At 44.6% G+C, this 20,155-nt stretch overlaps 1 protein-coding gene across 1 annotated transcript in view; it reads right to left on the reverse strand.

Moving 5' to 3' along the window:
* Positions 1-17,794, reverse strand: part of MNT (MAX network transcriptional repressor) — a 79,247-nt gene extending 61,453 nt beyond the window's left edge. The window contains exon 1 of the mRNA XM_039341749.1: positions 17,457-17,794. Within this exon, the coding sequence (XP_039197683.1) occupies positions 17,457-17,523 (67 nt within the window). The 5' untranslated portion in view covers positions 17,524-17,794. The remainder of the gene's footprint in view (positions 1-17,456) is intronic.
* Between the last annotated feature and the right edge of the window lie 2,361 nt (positions 17,795-20,155).

Raw genomic sequence — 20,155 nt, forward strand, 5'->3', positions numbered from 1 at the left:
CTGAGCCAGCATGGCTCAGCATGGAAACCTCTCCCTTTCCCCTCAGCATGGCTGGCTCAGGAATTCTGGGAGTTGAAGTCCACAAGTCATAAAAGAGCCAAAGTCGACTACCCCTGGGGTAAAGGAACTCCTTTCCCAAGAAAACCTCAGGTGCTTCAGAAAAAACACTGGGGTGAATCATTTGTTCACCCTGCCTGAATCTCGGAGGCTTTTCTGAATGCCAAGCCTCTCACAGCCTCCAGAAATGACTCATGCCTTCTCCTGCCTGGCAGGGTGGAGACCTACCAGCCTGTGACAAATAGGCAGCACCTGACCCAATTGAAAACTTCACTAGGGAGTCACCTGTCAGGGGAGAATCTTCCTCTCACTTCCTGTGGGAGAATGAACTCATCTGGGCTCCTAAGGGGCAGAGAGAGGCGTTTCCCCATCTTGAAGCAAGAGGCATCACTACATGAGGCAGGACAGCCTGCTGAACAGGTTACCGTTGACTTATTCAAGGGAACCTCCTTCCTCCCAGCTGCCCGACAACTTTCCAGACCAAAAACAAAAACAACCAGAGAAGCCTGCAGGGTGGAAATTAGAGGCAGCATGGTGCAGTGGTTAAAGAAGCCAGGGAAATTCAAGTTCAAATTTGCCTTCGGCCATAAAGACTGGAGTTTGGTCGGGTCAAAACCAGGGTATTGCAATCAAGTGAATCTGCCAATCTCATTGGCACGGAGTCCAGAAAGAGGACATGCAATGCAAAACGGCACCAGTTTTTGCATAAATTCTTAGCCTGCCATGATGTACAATCCTGTAAGCCAGACACGTCAAACTCGCGACGTCATGTGACGTCGCACAACGTATCGGGACGGTTTTGCCATTGCTGGTAATGGAGTGGGTGCGGCTTCCGGATGACGCATCCAGCCTGTGGGCTGACAGATTGAAACCCCTGCTGTAAGCCAATCAACTATGGAGCAGTGTCTAAGCCCCACCCACTACAAATTCAAATTCAAGGATTGAGTGAAGAGCAGCTCAAAACAGAAGGTGGTAGACCAATGGGTGACTCACGGGTGAAGCCTGGCAATTGCCCATCATGCTTCCCCAACATCGATTGGTTACAGTGCACAAGCCACACCCACTACTACATTCCTGACCAATGGGGAAAGAGCCAATGATGCAATGAAGCTTTGCCAATAATTCTCTTGTTCACAGAATAGGTGAAATTGGAGGGAATGGTTGCATTACTCTCCAAAATTGCAAACCTCTCACCTGTGTTCTGTTAATTCTAGGCCAAAATAAGCCGTGACAGTTTAGCAGGTACACAGAATTGAGTTGTCTCAACAGAGCCACCTGAGTGATTTGGGACCCTCCAATATTCTTCAAAATCTCTATTCATTTAACTGGTCTTTTCCTCAGCATTCAATTTTGTGTTTGGATGCAAACATCAGATTAAGGAGCAGTTTGCTTAATCATGGTTTATGGATTAAACCGCAGCTGGCTTTTGTACCCATTATATGCTAAGCCATAAATTGTGATTTATAATGCTGGGTTCACCAAATCAATTTCAAAATCCCAATCCTTACTAATGTTTAGCATATTGGGTGAACAAGAGCTAAAATATGAGCCATCTCAAGTGTCTGACAGCCTCTTCGATCATAGCTAGAGTTTGACTTTACCAAACAGCATAATTCTGGGTTTGTAAACATACATTTCAAAACCAGGTTTTCCAACAGTAGCTGGCCAGCAAGGCCACAATTTGGCCATCTCTCTTCTTGCTCTTCTTCGTGAGAAGAGGCCCTGCTAGGATTAGGCCAATGCAACAATTCAGTCTCTCAAAAGTGCCCCACTCCATGCATTTAAGAAGTCCACAAACTGGAGATTAAGAAAAACCATATTTTCTGCTATAGGCAGTGGTGGGATTCAGCCAGTTCGCACCACTTCGGCAGAACCAGTAGCTAATGTTTTGTTGCCTAGGCCCAGAATGGATTTCCAGAAGCAGCATCCACACAGAGAACCGGTTGTTCATGTATTTGAATCCCACCACTGGGTATAGGGACCAAATATGTAAAGTGGAATGACTCCACACCTGAAGGTAGCATCCATTCAACAAACCATTAATATACTGGTCTTTTTGTAATTGGTGTGGTACCTTTTCAAAGCCAGTTGGGCACAGTAGGTCCTCAACCTACAACCAGTTTTAATGACTGTTTGTTGTTACAGAGGCGCTAAAAAAAATGACTTACAAGCAGTCCTTGCATTTATGACTATCACATGGGCCGTACCCATGGCTACATGATTAAAATTTGGGCACTTGGTAGGTGGCACGTATTTATGACAGGGTCGTAAGTAAGTCAAGAATTACCTGCACACATATATGTATGAATGTTTCCTTTTATTGGTGTTAAATCTTCTGCTAATCAGTTTCACTGGGCGATCTCTGGTTCCAGTCTGAAGGGAGATATTCACCCTTTTTATACCACGCATAAACCTCAACTGTACCTCCTTTTTTTTTTCCTCGCTAAACTACACAGTCCCAATTTGCCTCTTGTCCTCATAGTTTTACTTTGCTACCATATGGTTTTCAATTACCCCAAGTGGCTGTAGTTGCTCTTTCGCAAGCTTTACCATATCCTCCTTGAGGTACATTGATCAGAACCATACCCAGCATTCAAAATATGATTGCGCTATAGATTGGGATTAGGGCAGGGGTAGGCAACCTTGGCTCTTTTATGACTCGTGGACTTCAACTCCCAGAATTCTATGTAGCAATAAAAGGATTCTTTAAGGTAAACAAAGCCTCAAAGTTCTTTGAAAAGCTTCTTCTTTCGGAACCATGATACCCAGGTTCACTGCCCTCACCAGGAGAGTCAGAATAATAATAATAATAATAATAATAATAATAATAATAATAATAATAATAATAATAATAATAATAATAACAATAATAACAATAATAACAATAATAACAATAATAATAATAATAAAGTTGGAAGGGACCTTGGAGGTCATCTAGTCCAACCCTCTGCTCAGGCAGGAAACCCTATACCATTTCAGACAAATGGCTGTCCAGTCTTTTCTTAAAAATTAATAGTTGGGAGAACACAGAAGGGGGCCCAACCCCTCATCCCACCTGTGGAAACTACTCCTGGGCATCCCTATTGAGCCTCTAGGGCAGTTCAGCTGTTGGTAGTTAAACCCCTGTAGGTGTCCAGCTTCTTCGTGGAGTCATTCAACTGCAACAAGCAAGATCATATAGCACAGTCCACATCCTCAAATCCCAAAAAAGCTTTTTCCTAGAGAGATCCTTCCTCTTCTGCCACATCTGTGGGAATCAAAAAATGCAAGGTAATTAGAGATCCAGCCTAGAACTAAGGAGAAATTTCCTGACAGTTAGAATAATTGATCAGTGGAACAACTTGCCTCTAGAAGTTGTGAATGCTCCATCACTGGAGGTTTTTAAGAAGAGATTAGACTGTCATTTGTCCAGAATGGTGTAGGGTCTCCTGCTTGAACAGGGGGGTTGGACTAGAAGATCTTCAGGATCCCTTCCAACCCTTCCCTACCCTATGGAAAGGAGAACACAGCTTCACAATCCTGGAATCTCACATCTTGCCCAAACATGCTAGTGGACTGCATTTTGTCTTAAAGCAGACTCAGGACCATTAGCAAAACAGAAATGACACTAGCAGCTGGCACAATGTTGTTGTGTAGAAAGTTCCTGCCGTTGTTCCCCAGAATATGTCACCTCTTCCACCTTCTCCTAGAAATGCTTGACTTCAGACAATGCTTATCTTGAACAAGAAGGAATTTGGTTCACATGATGTACATAAACCAAACATAGTTTGCATCTGCATGGGACAAACTCAACTGCTTGCATGTGTAAGCCATGGTTCGTATTTTAGCATATACAGGATAGTCCTTACTTAATGACTGTCGTTTAGAAACTGTTCAAAGTTACGACAGACTGCCCCCCAAAAGCTACTTATGACGACCCGGTTCCAGAATTCTGATGGCAGCACAACCCTTGTAGGCTCTACATCAAACTTGGCCCTTTTATGACTTGCTGGCCTGGCTGAGGAATTCTGGGAGTTGAAGTCCACAAGTCATAAAAGGGCCAAGTTTGAAGACCCCTTCTCTACATGATCACATTTTGGGTGTTTGGCAACTGGCTCACCTTTCTGGCCAGTTGCAGTGTTTGTGGTCATATGATCATGATTTACATTTTCTTTCTTGTTTTCTGGCCTTTCTGGCCAGTTTCTAGCAAAAATCCCCCACAGGATGAACACATTCGCATTACAACCAACATGTTCACTTTATGACCGCTGCAAAACAAGTTGCAAAATCAAATGGTCACATGGATGCAGTGGTGGGATTCAACCGGTTCGCACCACTTCGGCAGAACCGGTAGCTAATTTTTTGGTGGCCAGGCCCAGAATGGACTTCCAGAAGCAGCATCCACACAGAGATCTGGTTGTTCACATATCTGAATCCCACCACTGGATGGATGCCTCAACTTAATATAGAAATTCCAAGCTCCTTTATTATGGTCATAAGTTGAGGACTACCTGTTGAGTAACCCAACCAATGTGGTCTGGATGCAGATTCTTTGCCATTCCTATATCTTGCATTTGGATGGCACACTAAACCACAAACCAGACAAACAAAATGTAGCTCAGTGTGCATAGCCAATATTGTAAGTCTTTTTTGTGATTCACCATATTCTGCAACCCTAGAAAACTATCAATTCCATGCTGCAAACTCAGAAAGTGATCAATTCCATAATATAGGACATTATGTATTGAGAAGATTGCCCATAGTTGCCTTTTCCTTAGTGGACAAGAAGATGGGATTCAAACATCAGAATCAGCCATCACGAGGTCTATCTGTTCCTCTACAAGGCCACAAAGTTACTCAGGCTGAACATCGACAAGAACCACCACAATTCCAAAATATTTCCCTAGCTGAGATCTGCTTATCAAACATCCATGCTGTCACTGGAAGATTTTAATCTCCTTCACCTGCATTCCATCTTTCCTGCCAGCTGCATCTCTCTCTCTCTCTGCACACTAAGAGATGCAGGGTCCTCCTCTCCCCCAAGAGAGGGGATCCAGTATGTAGAAGCTACAATGTTTTACTCATACTCACATAGTAATTGATGCAAATCACACAATTTCCCCTTGCATGCACAAATGACATCACAATCTGTGTGACATCACTTGCCTTCCCCATGCCACCATCCTTGGTTGGGCACATTCCTGCCAGCCAGAAAAGCACAAAAGCCTTTTGTTCCCATTTCTCTGCACATCTCTCTAATTGCACATGCCGAAAGTTTAATTACAATTGTGCACAGCAAGTGGCTTTTCAATGGGAAAAATACAAGACTTCCTCCAGTCAAGAAACAGGGGGGAACATATTACTACTCCCTTGAACGATACAAAATTAAATATTGAGATGTTCATGAGGTTCCCTTTGGTCCCAATAAAATCCAAGAGTATATTTGTGCATGTGTTGTATGCCAGCAATAGGGACAATGCTTGTATTTTTTTTTACAAGTCATACATAACTAGGTGTCATACGATAGCAGTGTTCCAATATCTAAGGGGCTGCCACAAAGAAGAAGGGGTCAACTTTTCCCCCCAAAGCATCTCAGGTCAGGGCAAGAAGTAACAGATGGAAACTTATCAAAGAGAACTTCAACCTAGATTAAGGAGACATTTCCTGACAATGAGAATAGTTAATCAGCGGATCAGCTTGCCTCCAGAAGTTGTGGGTGCATCAACACTGAAGGTTTTTAAGAAGAGATTGGATAACCATTTGTCTGAAATGGTATAGGGTTTCCTGCTTGAGCAAGGGGTTAGACTAGAAGACCTCCAAGGTCCCTCTCAACTCTGTTATTCTATTTCTACCTGTCTATGTAACTTATTATCTGCCAGTCTCCTCTCCAGCCCCCCTTGTAAATACTCCAACAGTTCTCTCCCCAGTAGTATTGGCATTACTTGTTATTATCTTCTGTGCTACTGTTTAATATCATGGCAAGCTACCTGACAGACTCTTTCTTAGACGCAGGGGTTCTCAACCTTGGCAACTTTAAGACTTGTGGACTTCAACTCCCAGAATTCCTCAGCCGCTGGCTGAGGAATTCTGGGAGTTGAAGTCCACAAGTCTTAAAGTTGCCAAGGTTGAGAACCCCTGTCTTAGAGGGAGCCTAGAACCAAGGTGAATTCCACAATTGACCCTGGAAATCCAGAGCTCAGAAGATACTCTCATTTAGTTTGAGGACATATTCTTGAGCCACTGGGTCAAGTACAGGATCAACCCGTGAAACAAGATGCCTGGAAGTTTCAGAAGATGGTATGAAGAATCCTCAATCAAGTTCAGGTCAAGTGAAAGGAATCCTATCTTGCTGAGATCTTGTAAGGTTCTCCAGATGTAGGATCAGTTCTCCCTAGGAGAAGCACTATGATTGAGCCAGTCAATTGTGACCCTAGAATTCTCTATATAACCTCTGGTGATATGGAGAATGCGTGCAGTCCGCCCAGGCTAACTATCATGTGGACCTGAATGACCCTTGATCTGAATCCACCCTAATTGTTTACACAAGCTTTGGCAGTAATTATTGTCTGTCTACCCAACTCAAGTCCTCTCAGAGCAGAGAGAGACGGGTCTTTCAGAGAAGGAAATAGATTTCAGTTAATATATTAACCCCAAATCATAGTCACACAAGTATTTAGTCTACATTATTTTAGAGGAATGAGGAGTGCTATGAAATCCCTGCATTTCAATGTTCTAGAACCACACCAGGAAAAACAAACATTATGTAATTTTTAAACTGTCAAACCGGTCCAAAGTAGGTCTTCCAGCACACATCTCTGCTTCAGAGACGGCTGTCCTGCCTTCAATTTCTATTTGTAGACAATGGATCAGGATCCCTGCAGTGACCTGTTTGAAAACAGATCTCCACATCTTTAGGCTCACGCCAATGGTCACCTCATCCCTCAGCAGCCCTCAATAGCAGTCCCCAAACCAGATATCATGATGAGTCTACCTTGCTTGACCCTATCATGCACCAATGAGATTAGAATAACAAGAGTTGGAAGGGACCTTAGAGGTCTTCTAGTCCAATCCCCCGCTCAAACAGGAGACCCTATACTGTTCCTAAAAGCCTCCAGTGATGGAGCACCCAAAACTTCTGGAGGCAAGCTATTCCACTAATTAATTGTTCATACTGACAGGGAATTCTAGGTTTGATCTCTCTCTGATAAGCTTCCAATTGTTACTTCTTGTCTTTCCCTCAGATGCTTTAAAGGATAGACCCCCTTTTGTCTGTGATAGTCCCCCAAATATTGGAAGGCTACTATCATGTCACTCCTAGTCCTTCTCTTCATTACATTAGATATACCCAGTTCCTGCAACGAATTCATCAGATCACTGCAATGAAATAAAGAAAAGTCCATTATACATTATAGTCTTGCAGTGTTGCCAGTGTCCCGAAAGTCAGTTTCAGAGCCGTATAAAATCTAAAGAAGACTCTTTTACCCCGTGCTGAAAGAGATTTCCAGGATTTCCTCTTGGCAAGGCTACTCTAGAGGCATCACAGTTGGGGTGTTCGTTGCTTTCTTCACAGAGGATGTTCTGAGAAGCCTATTATGCACTTAAGCCTAAATGGACATCTTCACGTGTCCCCCAAAGGCCAACCATTGCTCTGGTATATACTCTAGATCAGGGGTAGGCAACCTTGGCTCTTTTATGACTCGTGGACTTCAACTCCCAGAATTCCTGAGCCAGCCATGCTGAGGGAAAGGGAGAGGTTTCCAAGCTGAGCCATGCTGGCTCAGGAATTCTGGGAGTTGAAGTCCACCAGTCATAGAGCAGCCTAGGTGTAGGCCAGAGGTACGCAATCTTGGCTCTTTTATGACTCGTGGACTTCAACTCCCAGAATTCCTGAGCCAGCCATGCTGAGGGGAAAGGGAGAGGTTTCCAAGTGAACCATGTTGGCTCAGGAATTCTGGGAGTTAAAGTCGACGAATCATAAAAGAGCCAAGGTTGCCTACCCCTGATCTAGATGCTAAGACCAGGCCATAGAGGAGTCCTTGGTAATGGAAGTCATTCTTCCTAGATACCATTTTGAGGAACCTCCAATTGGAAGGCTTGACTTGGATTAAACAGACCATCAACAATCCACCAAAATTAGGAAATTGCATGGGTATGAGAGCTTCTGCTTTATAGCTCTGGACTTTTAATGTCTCCATTAAGGTTCAGTGCCAGATGTGTTTGCCCAGCTGTCTAAAACTCAGGACATCATTCCAGCTCCCATTTTCTTCAGCACGATAAAGAGAATGGAAAACAGCAAAAGAAAATCAGAAAAAAATTCTATTGCACAACATCCATCAGTGACGTATCACTTCCTTTTATCTTGAGTTGCTTCTCCTTGTTTCTGGAGTTGGTAGATAGCATAAAACTTGGTTCTTCGTTAATTTGTGATTTCCAAAACACACCCCTGAGGGATACACTCCCAAGTCTCAACTGTCTTTGCATGTGCTAAAATTTTAAAGTTGCATACAGGTAGTTCTCAATTTACAACCACAATTGAGCCCAACATTTCTGTGGCTAAGACAGTTGTAAAGTGAGCTTTGCTCCCTTTTACGACTTTCTTGCCACAGTTAAGTGAATCACTGCAGTCACTAAGTAACCTGATTGTTAAGTGAATCTGGCTTCCCCATTGACTTTGTCAGAAGGTTGCAAAAGGACATTGCAGCTGTCATAAGCCCATGGCTAAATGTCTGAATTTTGATCAAGTGACCATGAGGATACTGCAACGGTCGTGTGATAAATGGCCATAAGTCACTTTTTTCAGTGCTGTTGTAACTTCAAACGGTCATTAAACAAATGGTTGTAAGTCGAGGACTACCTATACTAACTTGGGAAAAACAGTGGGGCAATGAGAAAAGCATTTTTCTTGATTCCTCCACTGACTGGCCATTCAGCGGCAAATTTGTGTTAAAACAGCCCAAAGGATGTTTCCCTGTCTCCTACTCGACACCCGTCCCAAAAAAAGTAAGAATGCAATCTAAGAACTAAAAGGATGAAGACAGTCTCCTCCTTCTTTGGGGGACAATTTATTTATAAGGCAGGAATGAAAAATGACTTGCTAAGCATAGCAAGCCTTCCATGAACTTAAAGCAGAAGATACATCATGTCTGCCAATGTGAACCACAATCCTAGCTTTGTCTAGTTCCACCAAATCTGTTTTTTTTTTTTTATTATCCCTTTGAAGAAGTTCAGAAATAGCATTCTAAGGACTAGGAGGTTAATATGAAAATCTTGAAAAAAAATCTTGAGATCTTCGAAGCAGTGGCAGCCAAGTTACTGGGGTCTAGCTCTAGACTAATCTAGGTCAGTGGTAGGCAACCTTGGCTCTTTTATGACTCATGGACTTCAACTCCCAGAATTCCTGAGCCAGCATGGCTCAGCTTGGAAACCTCTCCTTTTCCCCTCAGCATGGCTGGCTCAGGAATTCTGGGAGTTGAAGTCCACGAGTCATAAAAGAGCCGAGGTTGCCTACCCCTGATCTAGGTTGATCATCTTTACTGTTTTGTGACATATTACTGGCAATAAGCTTTAAACAAACTGCAATGGGATGATACAAACTGTATGAAAGCATCATCTAAAAGATGGCCTTCTTCTTAAGCAAAAACCCATGAAGGTTAACTCTTTTTATCTTAGTCCAGTGGTTCTCAACCTGTGGGTCGGGACCCCATTTGGGGTCGAACGACCATTTCACGGGGGTCACCAAACAACCCAGTCCGCCATTTTTTCCCCCTTTTCCTTAGCTGTGCTACTCCCTTTTATTCTATTGGCTTTTGAAAGCCAATAGAATAGACTCTCTTGAATAGAGTCTAATTCTATTGGCTTTCAAAAGCCAACAGGAATTGTCCAGGCTGAGCCCGCCAAAAGTCACATTCTGCAAACGGTGCTGCAAGTTGTCTGCAGCGAAGGTGAGCTGTCTGGAAGTTTCCACCCCTCCCTGCTGAGCAACTAATAAAAATGTAAGTAAAAAAGGGCCAGGGGTGGGAGGTGGGAGCCCGGCGGGCACAGGGAGGGTTGCTGGCACGCATGGGGCCCGGCGGGTGCCTTACCTCCCTTGGGCTGGGCCAGCTGGTGGCCCAGCCAGTGGTCGGCCTGCGCCATCTCTGCCACTTGCCAGCTACGCCTCGGCCGGCGCAGGGGGCGGCACCACGCATGCGCGGCGCTCCCGGGCAGGGAAAGTCCTCAACTTATGACCGGTTGGGGGTCGCGGCATTAAAAAGGTTGAGAACCACTGTCTTAGTCCATAGTGTAAAGGATACATCTTATCACTTAGGAAACTAATGGTTTCACTCCCACTCTCTGTCTCTCCTCCTGTCAGGCAGGTTGACTTCTGATTTTGTGTGTGTGTGTATGTGTGTGTTCGTCTTCACAACCTTTTGGGGATCTCATTCTTCTCTTTACTCCTTTTCTGCATGACAATGAGAAGAATCATGAGTAGGATTCACTTGACCATTTTGACTGGTCCACTCCTTGCACTTGCTCTGAAATAACCCATTTCACGTGATCCAAGCCAAGAACGTAGCTCCCACATTCTGTATGGATAGATGGGAACAAGGAGGGGGGCTGGTCCTTCTCAGGAATTTGAGGAACCATGCTGGGCCTTACTAGAATGGTTCAGAATCTCCCCTGCTCTACCAGCCTCACCTCCTTGAGGTAAGAGGTCACATCTGTTGCCTTTTATGGCCTCCGCAATGATCACAGCAGTTGGAGGGTTACTATGACTGTCACCAACTGGTGTTACTCCAGCTACTTAAAGAACATTGTTAGTGGTGGTGCTGGCAAATAAACATACCCCTGCAGGTGACCTAAGAACTGAGTTCTTTTCTTATAAGAATAACCAGAAGAACAAAAGACTGGCACAGATTGATAATTTTTGCATACTTCCCTATCCAAAATTCAATGGGACCCAGTAGAATTAAGGAGAAATTTCCTGACAGTGAGAACAATTAATCAGTGGGCCGGCTTGCCACCAGATGTTGTGGGTGCTCCATCACTGGTGGTTTTTAAGAAGAGACTGGACAGTCACTTGTCTGAAAAGATATAGGGTCTCCTGCTTGAGCAGCGGGCTGGACTAGAAGACCTCCAAGATCCCTTCCAGCTGTTCTTCTGTATTCTGGGTAAGGAGAAGGAGCTCTTGAGGAATCTTTTTTTTTACTGTGGTTGCTTATGCTTTGTCTATTTAATAAACCAAGATTAAACAATCCATGACTTACTGCCATGCATCTAGCATTTAGAGCAGGCATGTCAAACTGCCAGCCTATGGGCCAGATGTGTCACGCCGAAACCACACCCACCCCATTGCCGGCAATGGAGAAAGTTGCAATACGTCACGTGACATCACATGACATCATGAGTTTGACATTCCTGATTTAGAGCAATATATTAACCAAGTCAAACATATACTTCCTCTCAGCAAAATATTTAATGCCCACAGACAACAGTCCAGACCTATTAACTATAAGGGTAATCACCATTACTTCCTTCCAGATGTTTTGGACTGCAGTTTTTACCACTGCACTGGTTGCTTTTGGCAGCCAGTGTGGATAGAAACCCCCCCTCTCTCTGTGTGTGTACATGTGTGAGTGTCTGTGTGTGCTGACTTTCAACTTTTTAAGACCAAGGCTGTTCTACCTAAATTAATTAACTTGGAAGAACGTTTCTGCATTTAATCAACTGTCAACTGGTTTTCCACCATATATGTTGGGGTCACAATCCCCACCAGCCAGCATGGTCAATTTTCTCCTTCTGCAGGTGGGTAGGAAGAATAGCAACAGCATGAAAGGAGTGGTAATTTAAGGAATAAAGAGATGGTTGAGAAACATCTTGCTGCCATGATGAGTGCCAGGCTGAGGAATTCTGTGAGTTGAAGTCCACAAGTCATAAAAGGGCCAAGCTTGAAGACCCCTGGTTTAGGTCCTGGAGGAGTTTGCAGACGTCGCCTTAATTCTTCTAGAGATTGCTGCGAAGTTAATGGAGGATGGATACAAGGCTAGAAGATCAGAGAAAAGCTGATCTTCTTCCTATTTTCAGAAGAGGGCAAAAGGACTTAGGTAGGTATAGATTGGTCACCTAGGTAAAACTTTGCAATGAAGTATTAAGCAGTCCATTTGTGACATTTTAGGGGTGGGAGCACTGCCTGGCAAGAGCCAATGCAAGTTTATAAAAAATTATGACAAATAACGCAGATATAGTGGTACCTTGGTACTCAGCTGCTTTGAAATTTGGTACTTACACATTCTGACCTGAACATTTTGTCTCAATACTCATTGTTTGTTTGGTACTCAACGCATAAGCTAGAACCTGTGGTTGTTGGCTGCCTTGTAACTCACTGCATTATTCCTTATGGGAAAAATTTGTTTGTTATTCATTGTTTTTGGTACTCAATGAGCCTCCTGAAACCAATTAAAAAGAGTACCACTGTACTCTTATTTTGGTATAGTGACCAGTTCCGCTGATCAGAGAAATGCAGTGGATGTAGTCAATCTATACTACCATTAGAGTTTGTTGAACAATCAAAACCAAAAAATGTCAATTTCTTATGGAACTGGAAGTGCTGAGTGGAACTCTGGCAAAGCCCAGCAAAATGAATTTCAGTAGCCATGAATATAAAATCTTATATTTGGGTAAGAAAAATCAGAGGTATGTGCATCGGACATGGGGAACATACTAAGCAGTAGCCCATGTAAAAATTTAACATATTCTGGAGAGATACCAACTGAACAATAGCCAAGAGTGTAATGCAACAGGAGAAAAAAAGCAAATGAATTTCTACTCTGTATCAACAGAAATAAAATATTAAGATCAAGAAAACTTACAATTCCTCTCTGTTCTGAGCTGTTCAGATAGCATGTAGAATGCTGGGCCTGAATCCCTCACCATATTTTAGGGGAATAACATGAAGATGTTGAAATCCAAAGGCCAAGAAACTGGAACATTTCCAGAGAGATTGGACCAAGTTAGGGGCTTACGAGAAAAAAATTATGAGGAAAGTTCGAATTTCTGGCTATCATCACGGTAGCTTGCAGGAGAAAAAAAACTACGGGGAGACACAGGCTTTGTGGGTGATCATGTGGAAGGCAAGATAGAATTCTTCATTGTTATCTCAGAAGATAAGACACAATGGGTGTACATTAGAAGAAAGCAATTTCAATCAGATCTCTGAAATAAATCTTCAGCAACAAGACAGAGTGCCTCAGCAGTTGGTGCACTCTTCTTCGGAGGCTTAAACAGAGGCGAGATGACAATTTATCAGAGATGCTGTAGTAGTGGATTCTTGCTCTGAGTAGGCAGTTGACTGGAACGTCTCCAAGATCACATCCTTATATTACACAATCATGAAGCATTCCCAAGGAAGCTGATGAATAGAAACAAGGTCAGGAGACCTATGAAGAAAGCTTGATGACGGATCATGGGTGTCTGTAACCTGGAAGAAGTGATGGTTAGCATGCCATACAAGAACCATCATGTCCATCACAGAAGAAGTTTTTGTTTCTCTTGAGCGGTAATTCTCAACCCTTTAACATGTAGACTTCCTTCCAGAATTCTCCAGCCAGCATGCCAAGGTTGGGAACTCTGCTGTAAAGAACAGGACTTGAACCACTAAGCTGCACACCAAGAAAAGGATTCCTTGCAAAACGAACCTTAGTAAGGACCTATGGACAGTAGAAACTCTTTAGATGTGGGTGAAGATGACTTTTAAAGGGGGAAGATTCTCCTTTGTTAACCATTTTCCCATACCAGTAATGGGTTAGGTTAGATCAGGGGTGGGGAACCTTGGCTCTTTTATGACTTGTGGACTTCAACACCCAGAATTCCTGAGCCAGCATGGCTGGCTCAGGAATTCTGGGAGTTGAAGTCCACAAATCATAAAAGAGCCAAAATTCCCCACCCCTGGGTTAGATGGTCTTTGAGATTCCTTCCTCTACATCCAAATCAAACAACATTCATTCCAGCTTAAGAGTAACATGTAAATTCAAGTCTTATGGCTGGAGGCAAGTCCACAAACCAGATGAAAAATAATCAAGCACCTTCCTTCTCTTTTTCCCTTGCACCCGATTCTCTGGGATATATTATTTCTAAACACAGACCATTGATTTAACTGTGCAATTAACCACAAGACCAACTTTGAGCAAATATGTCTACATATTTATAGACATATATGTCGTATTATACTCACACGATAGGACCAACCAATCCAAACCATTATTGCTCCTTTATTTTTAGCAGCAACATATGGGGGGGGTTGTTTTTTTTTTAAATCCTCCTCTGTGAGATGTGGATTTAAAATGGGGTACAGGTCATCCTCAACTTACAAACACAATTGGAAGTAGAATTTCTGTTGATAAGCAAGGTGGTTGTTAAGGGACTCGCACAGTTGCGGAGCAAATCCAGTTTCCTCCCTTAGCTCTGCTTGTTGGAAGCTGACTGGGAAGGTCACAAATGACAATCACATGAATTTGGGACACCACATCCATTATAAACGCATACCAGTTGCCAAGGGTCCAAGTTTTCATCACATGACCACGGGATGCTGTGATGGTTGTTAAGTGAGAGGAACCGTCATTAGTCACTTTTTTCAGAGCCCTTGTAACTTCAAACGGTCACTAAGCAAACAGATGTAAGTCAAATATCATGCATGGGGGACATGTCACTCTCTGAGATTCCCTGTAGTTGTGATGCTATCATTAGGAATGTTTGCTATTTTTTTTACTGAGATAGCCAGAAGATTATTAGAATTAAGGTGCAGGACAAATATTGTGTTGTTTTTTTTCAGAAGTAAACAAGAGGGACAGCAGGCCTAGACAGTGGAATCTTGTTCTTCCACTATTTCCACAAAGCAGGTTTACATTTCTTTAAACGTTGAAAAAAGAAGCAAAAAAGAAAAAGACGGCAATTTCAAGAAGGGATACAATGGTCTCCCAAGCACCCTTCACATGTACTTTGCTAGAATGATAATGATAAACAGATTGCAGCAAAAGGGCGGTTTTTTTTTTAAATTCCCCCTGCACGAATCTTTCTTAAATTGTCAAATGTGCAAAGGGGGGGAGGGGTGCCTTATTACATCAGCTTTCGATCTGCCTGCATGGGTGCAGAGGTCGGTTCTCAGAACCAGAAATCAAATCAAATGAAAGGATTTGAAAAGAATGCAAAGAAAAAGGGAGGAGGAGGGGGGCCCCCACATTGTAGCATTATGTCGTAATTCCGAGCAGCTCTTTTCTGCCTTTTTTTATTCGCGCTTCCCCCAGACAAGGGAAAGCACATTCCTTTCCTCTTCCTCCCCCCCCACCTCGCGGATGCACGCAAGCAGACAGACAGACAGACACGCAAGCAAGCGCACTCGCACGCCTTTCCAGGCACGCAAACCTCGCAGGCCGGAGCAGCCGCCCCAGAGGGCCGTGTCTCCAGCGCACGTGGTCGGGGGCGGGGCCTCGACACGTCATCCGCTTCCCCTCGGCCAATGGGAGGCATCTGAAACGCAGAGCAAACACGCAACGTTCCAAAACTGGGGGAAAGGAGGAGGGAGGGGGAGACACAGGCGACGCCAACGTTCCATTGTGCCCTTAGATCCCGACCACGCGCTACCGCATCTCTCTCCCTCAAGCCCCGCCCACTTTTTATTTTTACTTCCAGCCCCGCCGCCCCCAGCGCTCCCACCCACCCCCTTCTCCCCAAAACAGCACATTTAAACCAGCAAGCCCCGGAGCTCACTAGCACATTTCTCATAAAGGCGTCTCACTAGACGGGGGGGGGGGAGGGAGGGAGGGGGAGAGACAGAGGCGGAACAAGTTAAGTATTATCATATGATTTCCCTCCCCCCCATGTCATTTTCATTATGCAAATAAAGGAAAGGGAGGAAAGGGGGGGGGAAGCAACCGCCTCGCCGCCACCGCCCTGGAAAGCGCCAAACAGGAGTGAAAGGCATGTCCCCACATAAGGAAATCCAGCAGATCCAAAGCCGGGATTCGGGGGTTGGAAAGAAGACATGAATCACCTACCGAAGGGAAAACTGGGGAGGGGAGGGGGGCGGTCTTCCCCTCCCGATAGCTTCTTTTTTTTTTTAATTTGGGCTTGCGGGGAGGCCGATTCCCATCCACCCACCCACCCCGTTTGGCGCATAACTACATGACATCTTAACTCACCCCGCCTCTTTTAGTCTGCCACGCGTTTGACTTGCACGAAATGTCTGATTAAAAGTTGCGGGGGGGGGAGGTGGAAGAAAAGGAAGGGGGGGCAGAAAAGGCAGCTTTCGGACGTGGAGAAGAAACCGGGCGCTGCCTGGTGGGGAGGAAACCTCTTGGAAAGCCTTCCTAATGAATTGGGGTTAATTTTATTTGGGGGGGGCTGCTTTAATTAACGATTAGATGGGCCAAGGCGCATTTTTTCCCCTCCGTCTCATTGCAAAGCGCGAAAAAAAAGATCGATTATTTTTTAAGGGAAGAGCTGCAAGGAAGGAACCAAGCCATTGTAGTTTGCAGGAAATGAAAATGATATATATATATATTTACTTTCCGGCTAGCATGTGTCAGCAAATATGAAAGAGTCAGAATAGAATCCGAAACCGACTCCGTTCGAAAGCTGCGATCCTAGAAGATCCGTGCTGTGCCCGGGAATAAACCCCCATTAAATCATCGGGGCTTACTTAAGAGTAGACGTGGAGACAATGGCGAGATTCACCCACTCGCCCCTTGCGTAATCTGCCCCCCCTTAAAACACCCGCTTTTCTACTCTCCCCGCCCAGATTTTAATTAAATATATATATATCCCGGACGGGGAATTGAGGGATAGGACAGGACAGAAACTTCCAAATAGGAAACTGACGACAAATCAGGTGACTTCTCTTTCATTACAACATAGCAGCTGAAACAGCCAAAACACGCTTACAAGATCAAAAGGAAATAAATCGCCTGATTCTCTCTCACACACACACACCCCACGATCCAGCCCGCCCAAAGCGGCACAATCCACCACGCATTTTACACGGAAGCAAGTTCTGACGAATGCGATGGGGCCGTTGTGCAAAATAAAATTAAAAAAAAAAATACACCCACCCACCACCCAAAGTGCATCCAGGTCGCAAGCAATCCGTAGGCGCGCTTTGCACGGGGACTTCCAAATCTCACTGAATTCACGCGGGTTTGCTTCCCACGTTGGGCTTCTGCTTCTTGAATAAAGGATGCCCGCAATTGCAATGCAAACTTTGTTTGCTCCTTTGCAGCAATTCAAGTTCGGAAAACGGAGGGAGGGGGGGAGCTGCCCCTGTCACCCAGCGCCGCAATTCTTTTTTCTTTAAGTCTGTATCTATCTCTTAATTCCAATTTTGCACGCTCTTTACTCCCGGCGCCTCTTCTTCCACCGCTGTTTCCTCCCCTCCCTCCCAGCTCACTTACCACGTGTTTGTTGCTGAGCTTGCCATTCCAGAAATCTGGCCGCTTCTAACAAGGTGTCAATGCTCATTTCTTGGAGCTGCGTCTCAGGAAAGGATCCAAAGTCTTGGGAGACTTCAAAGTCCCCCCCCCTCCAAAAAAAATTTAATTTGAGGGGCAAAAACTCTTCGCTTCCCCGCCCCCTCCGCGGGATCTTGCTGGGCTGGCTGGTCTCTCCCCAAAAATAAATAGAAAACCGCAACGCCGGCCAAACGATTGCCCACCACCCCGAGCTTCCACGAAGCTTCCAGACGAGAAAAAGGGCTTTGTAACAAGATGGCGAAGTGTAACAGAAACACAACAAGAAAAAAAGGGACTGACACTGCCCTCAGCTACTATACTCAGAGTTGCCTCCAAAACCCGGCCTGGAGCCTTGCGTTGGACGAGGCAGGAGCGCTGCTCATGCGGGCGGGGGAGGAGTAGAGTTTCTCTTTCCAGTAAAGGGACTGATAACTTTTCCTGGGCGGGACCCTTTCGCGATGCACGTGGACGCCCGCCTGTTAATGTCTTTTCCCGTCAATTAAAAACAACACCACCACGCAAGTTAGCAAAGTGGGAGGACAGGCCAAGTCCCTGGAGACGTTACAATACTTCGCTGCAGAGTGAGGTCTCCCCCCTCGTCTTAACGCCGATCGTATCTATGACGGGATGGGATGCTGCGCGTTTAAACGCAATCACATGGCGAGGCAGCGGGACAGTTCCGGTTTTTGTTTGCAGAAAGGGCAAGTGACAATCACAAGGCAGGGGAAGCACGTGTTTAAGTTGGGAGTTTCCAGACTCCAACTGGGCTAACAAAATTACAAAAACACGGGGGAAAGAAATCGTCTTAATCGGGTCTTTGGTGGTTTAGAACAGAGGTCCCCAACTTTGGCAACTTTAAGACTTGTGGACTTCAATTCCCAGAATTCCTCAGCCAGCCAATTCTGGTAGTTGAAGTCCACAAGTCTTAAAGTTGCCAAGGTTGGAGACCCTGGTTTAGAACATCTGAATGTTAAGCATACAGAATTGGGTTGTGTGGTGGTACAGTGTGGCTTTTAGCAGGACAACAGGTTGCACAACGGGCCCTGCAACAGGTCCAACTTGATCAGTTGAATTGCGTGTGCTGGCTGAAGTTTATAGGAACTGCAGGCCAACACTTCCAGGTTTGCTACATCTGGTTTGAATGTTGTGCCTAGCAATACATCTTTTTTTTTTTTAAGTATAACTAACATTACATGCAATTCTGGCTTGCAATGCAGGTTGTCTTCAACCTACAAGTAATCATTTTGTGACCCTTTGAAGATGCAGTGCTGAAAAAAGTCTGGTCTTTGCACTTAACGACTGTCACCGCATCCTCATGGTCATATGATCAACATTTGGGGGCCTTGGCAACCGGGGTGGACTTATGATGATTGCAGTGCCTGTGGGTCGTGCAATTATCCCGTGCAATCTTCCCAGCTGGCTTCCAACAGGCAAAATCAATGGGATAAGTTGGATTCACTTAATAACGTGCTTCAGTTAATGGCCATGATGATTTGCCTAATGACACTGGGGGGGAAAAGGTCATAAAATCAGCTGTGACTTATTTAACAATGAAAGTTATTGACCCCCATCGTTGGCCATTTGAGTAAATTTGGTTTATCAGTAGATCTGCCCTTATAGTTCCAAGTTGCAGTTGTTTTCTTGTTTCTTCATCTGGGATCGTGGACTGCAACTTACCAGTGGGACAGCTTGCCATCAGAAGTTGTAGCTGCTTCGTCACTGGAGGCTTTTAAGAAGAGACTGGACAGTCACTGAAATGGTGTAGGGCAGGGGTAGGCAACCTTGTCTCTTTTATGATTTGTGCACTTCAACTCCCAGAATTCCTGAGCTAGCATGGCTCAACATGGAAACCTCTCCTTTTCCCCTCAGCATGGCTGGCTCAGGAATTCTGGGAGTTGAAGTCCACAAGTCATAAAAGAGCTAAGGTTGCCTATCCCTGGTATAGGGTCTCCTGCTTGAGCAGGGAGCTGGACTAGAAGACCTCCGAAGTCCCTTCCACTTCTATTCTGATTGAATGAACTGCTTTCCACTCCCCCCCCCTCCTCCTCTGCAAGCTATGTTTTCTAAACTTAAAACTTTGAAAAATACTGGTCTATAGGGTTCTAACTATAATAAAAGTAAGATAAAGGAGTCCCTGAGGATTTTACTCTCTTAGTTGTTGCCAACTATAGAAGGCAGTGCTCATCTGTGTTTCAAGGCCACTGAGTCAGCCATCCAAAGACATTTCCATGATCACCTGGCCAGCATGACACCACAGACATCTTTCCATTTCTCTATTTGCAGTTGCATGCTTTTGAACTGGATGGAGCTCAGGTTTCAGACCTGGGCTGCCAGCTTTCCAGTTGACAAGCCCAACATCTTAACCGCTGAGCCACCGCGCTGCCCCTTTGACTATAATACCATTTTATTTATTTGGGATGAAGTGAATTCTGCTCAATGTTTGAAGTCCTCCGGGCAGATTACTCAGTTTAAAACAGTAAAACAACATCATTTTCTGCTCTTTTAGGCCCTGCAGTATTATGCAAAGCTCAAAAAAGTGCACAAAACAGTGAACCACGGAAATTAAAGGCACCTGATAAGAAAACAAAATACCACAACTTGAATGTGCTCCTGGACTTATAGCAGAAAAGCTTTTGCACAAT

Source organism: Crotalus tigris, unplaced genomic scaffold (assembly GCF_016545835.1).
Source record: "Crotalus tigris isolate CLP2741 ecotype Arizona unplaced genomic scaffold, ASM1654583v1 scf7180000017550.10884619, whole genome shotgun sequence".
In the NCBI taxonomy this organism is placed as follows: domain Eukaryota; kingdom Metazoa; phylum Chordata; class Lepidosauria; order Squamata; family Viperidae; genus Crotalus; species Crotalus tigris.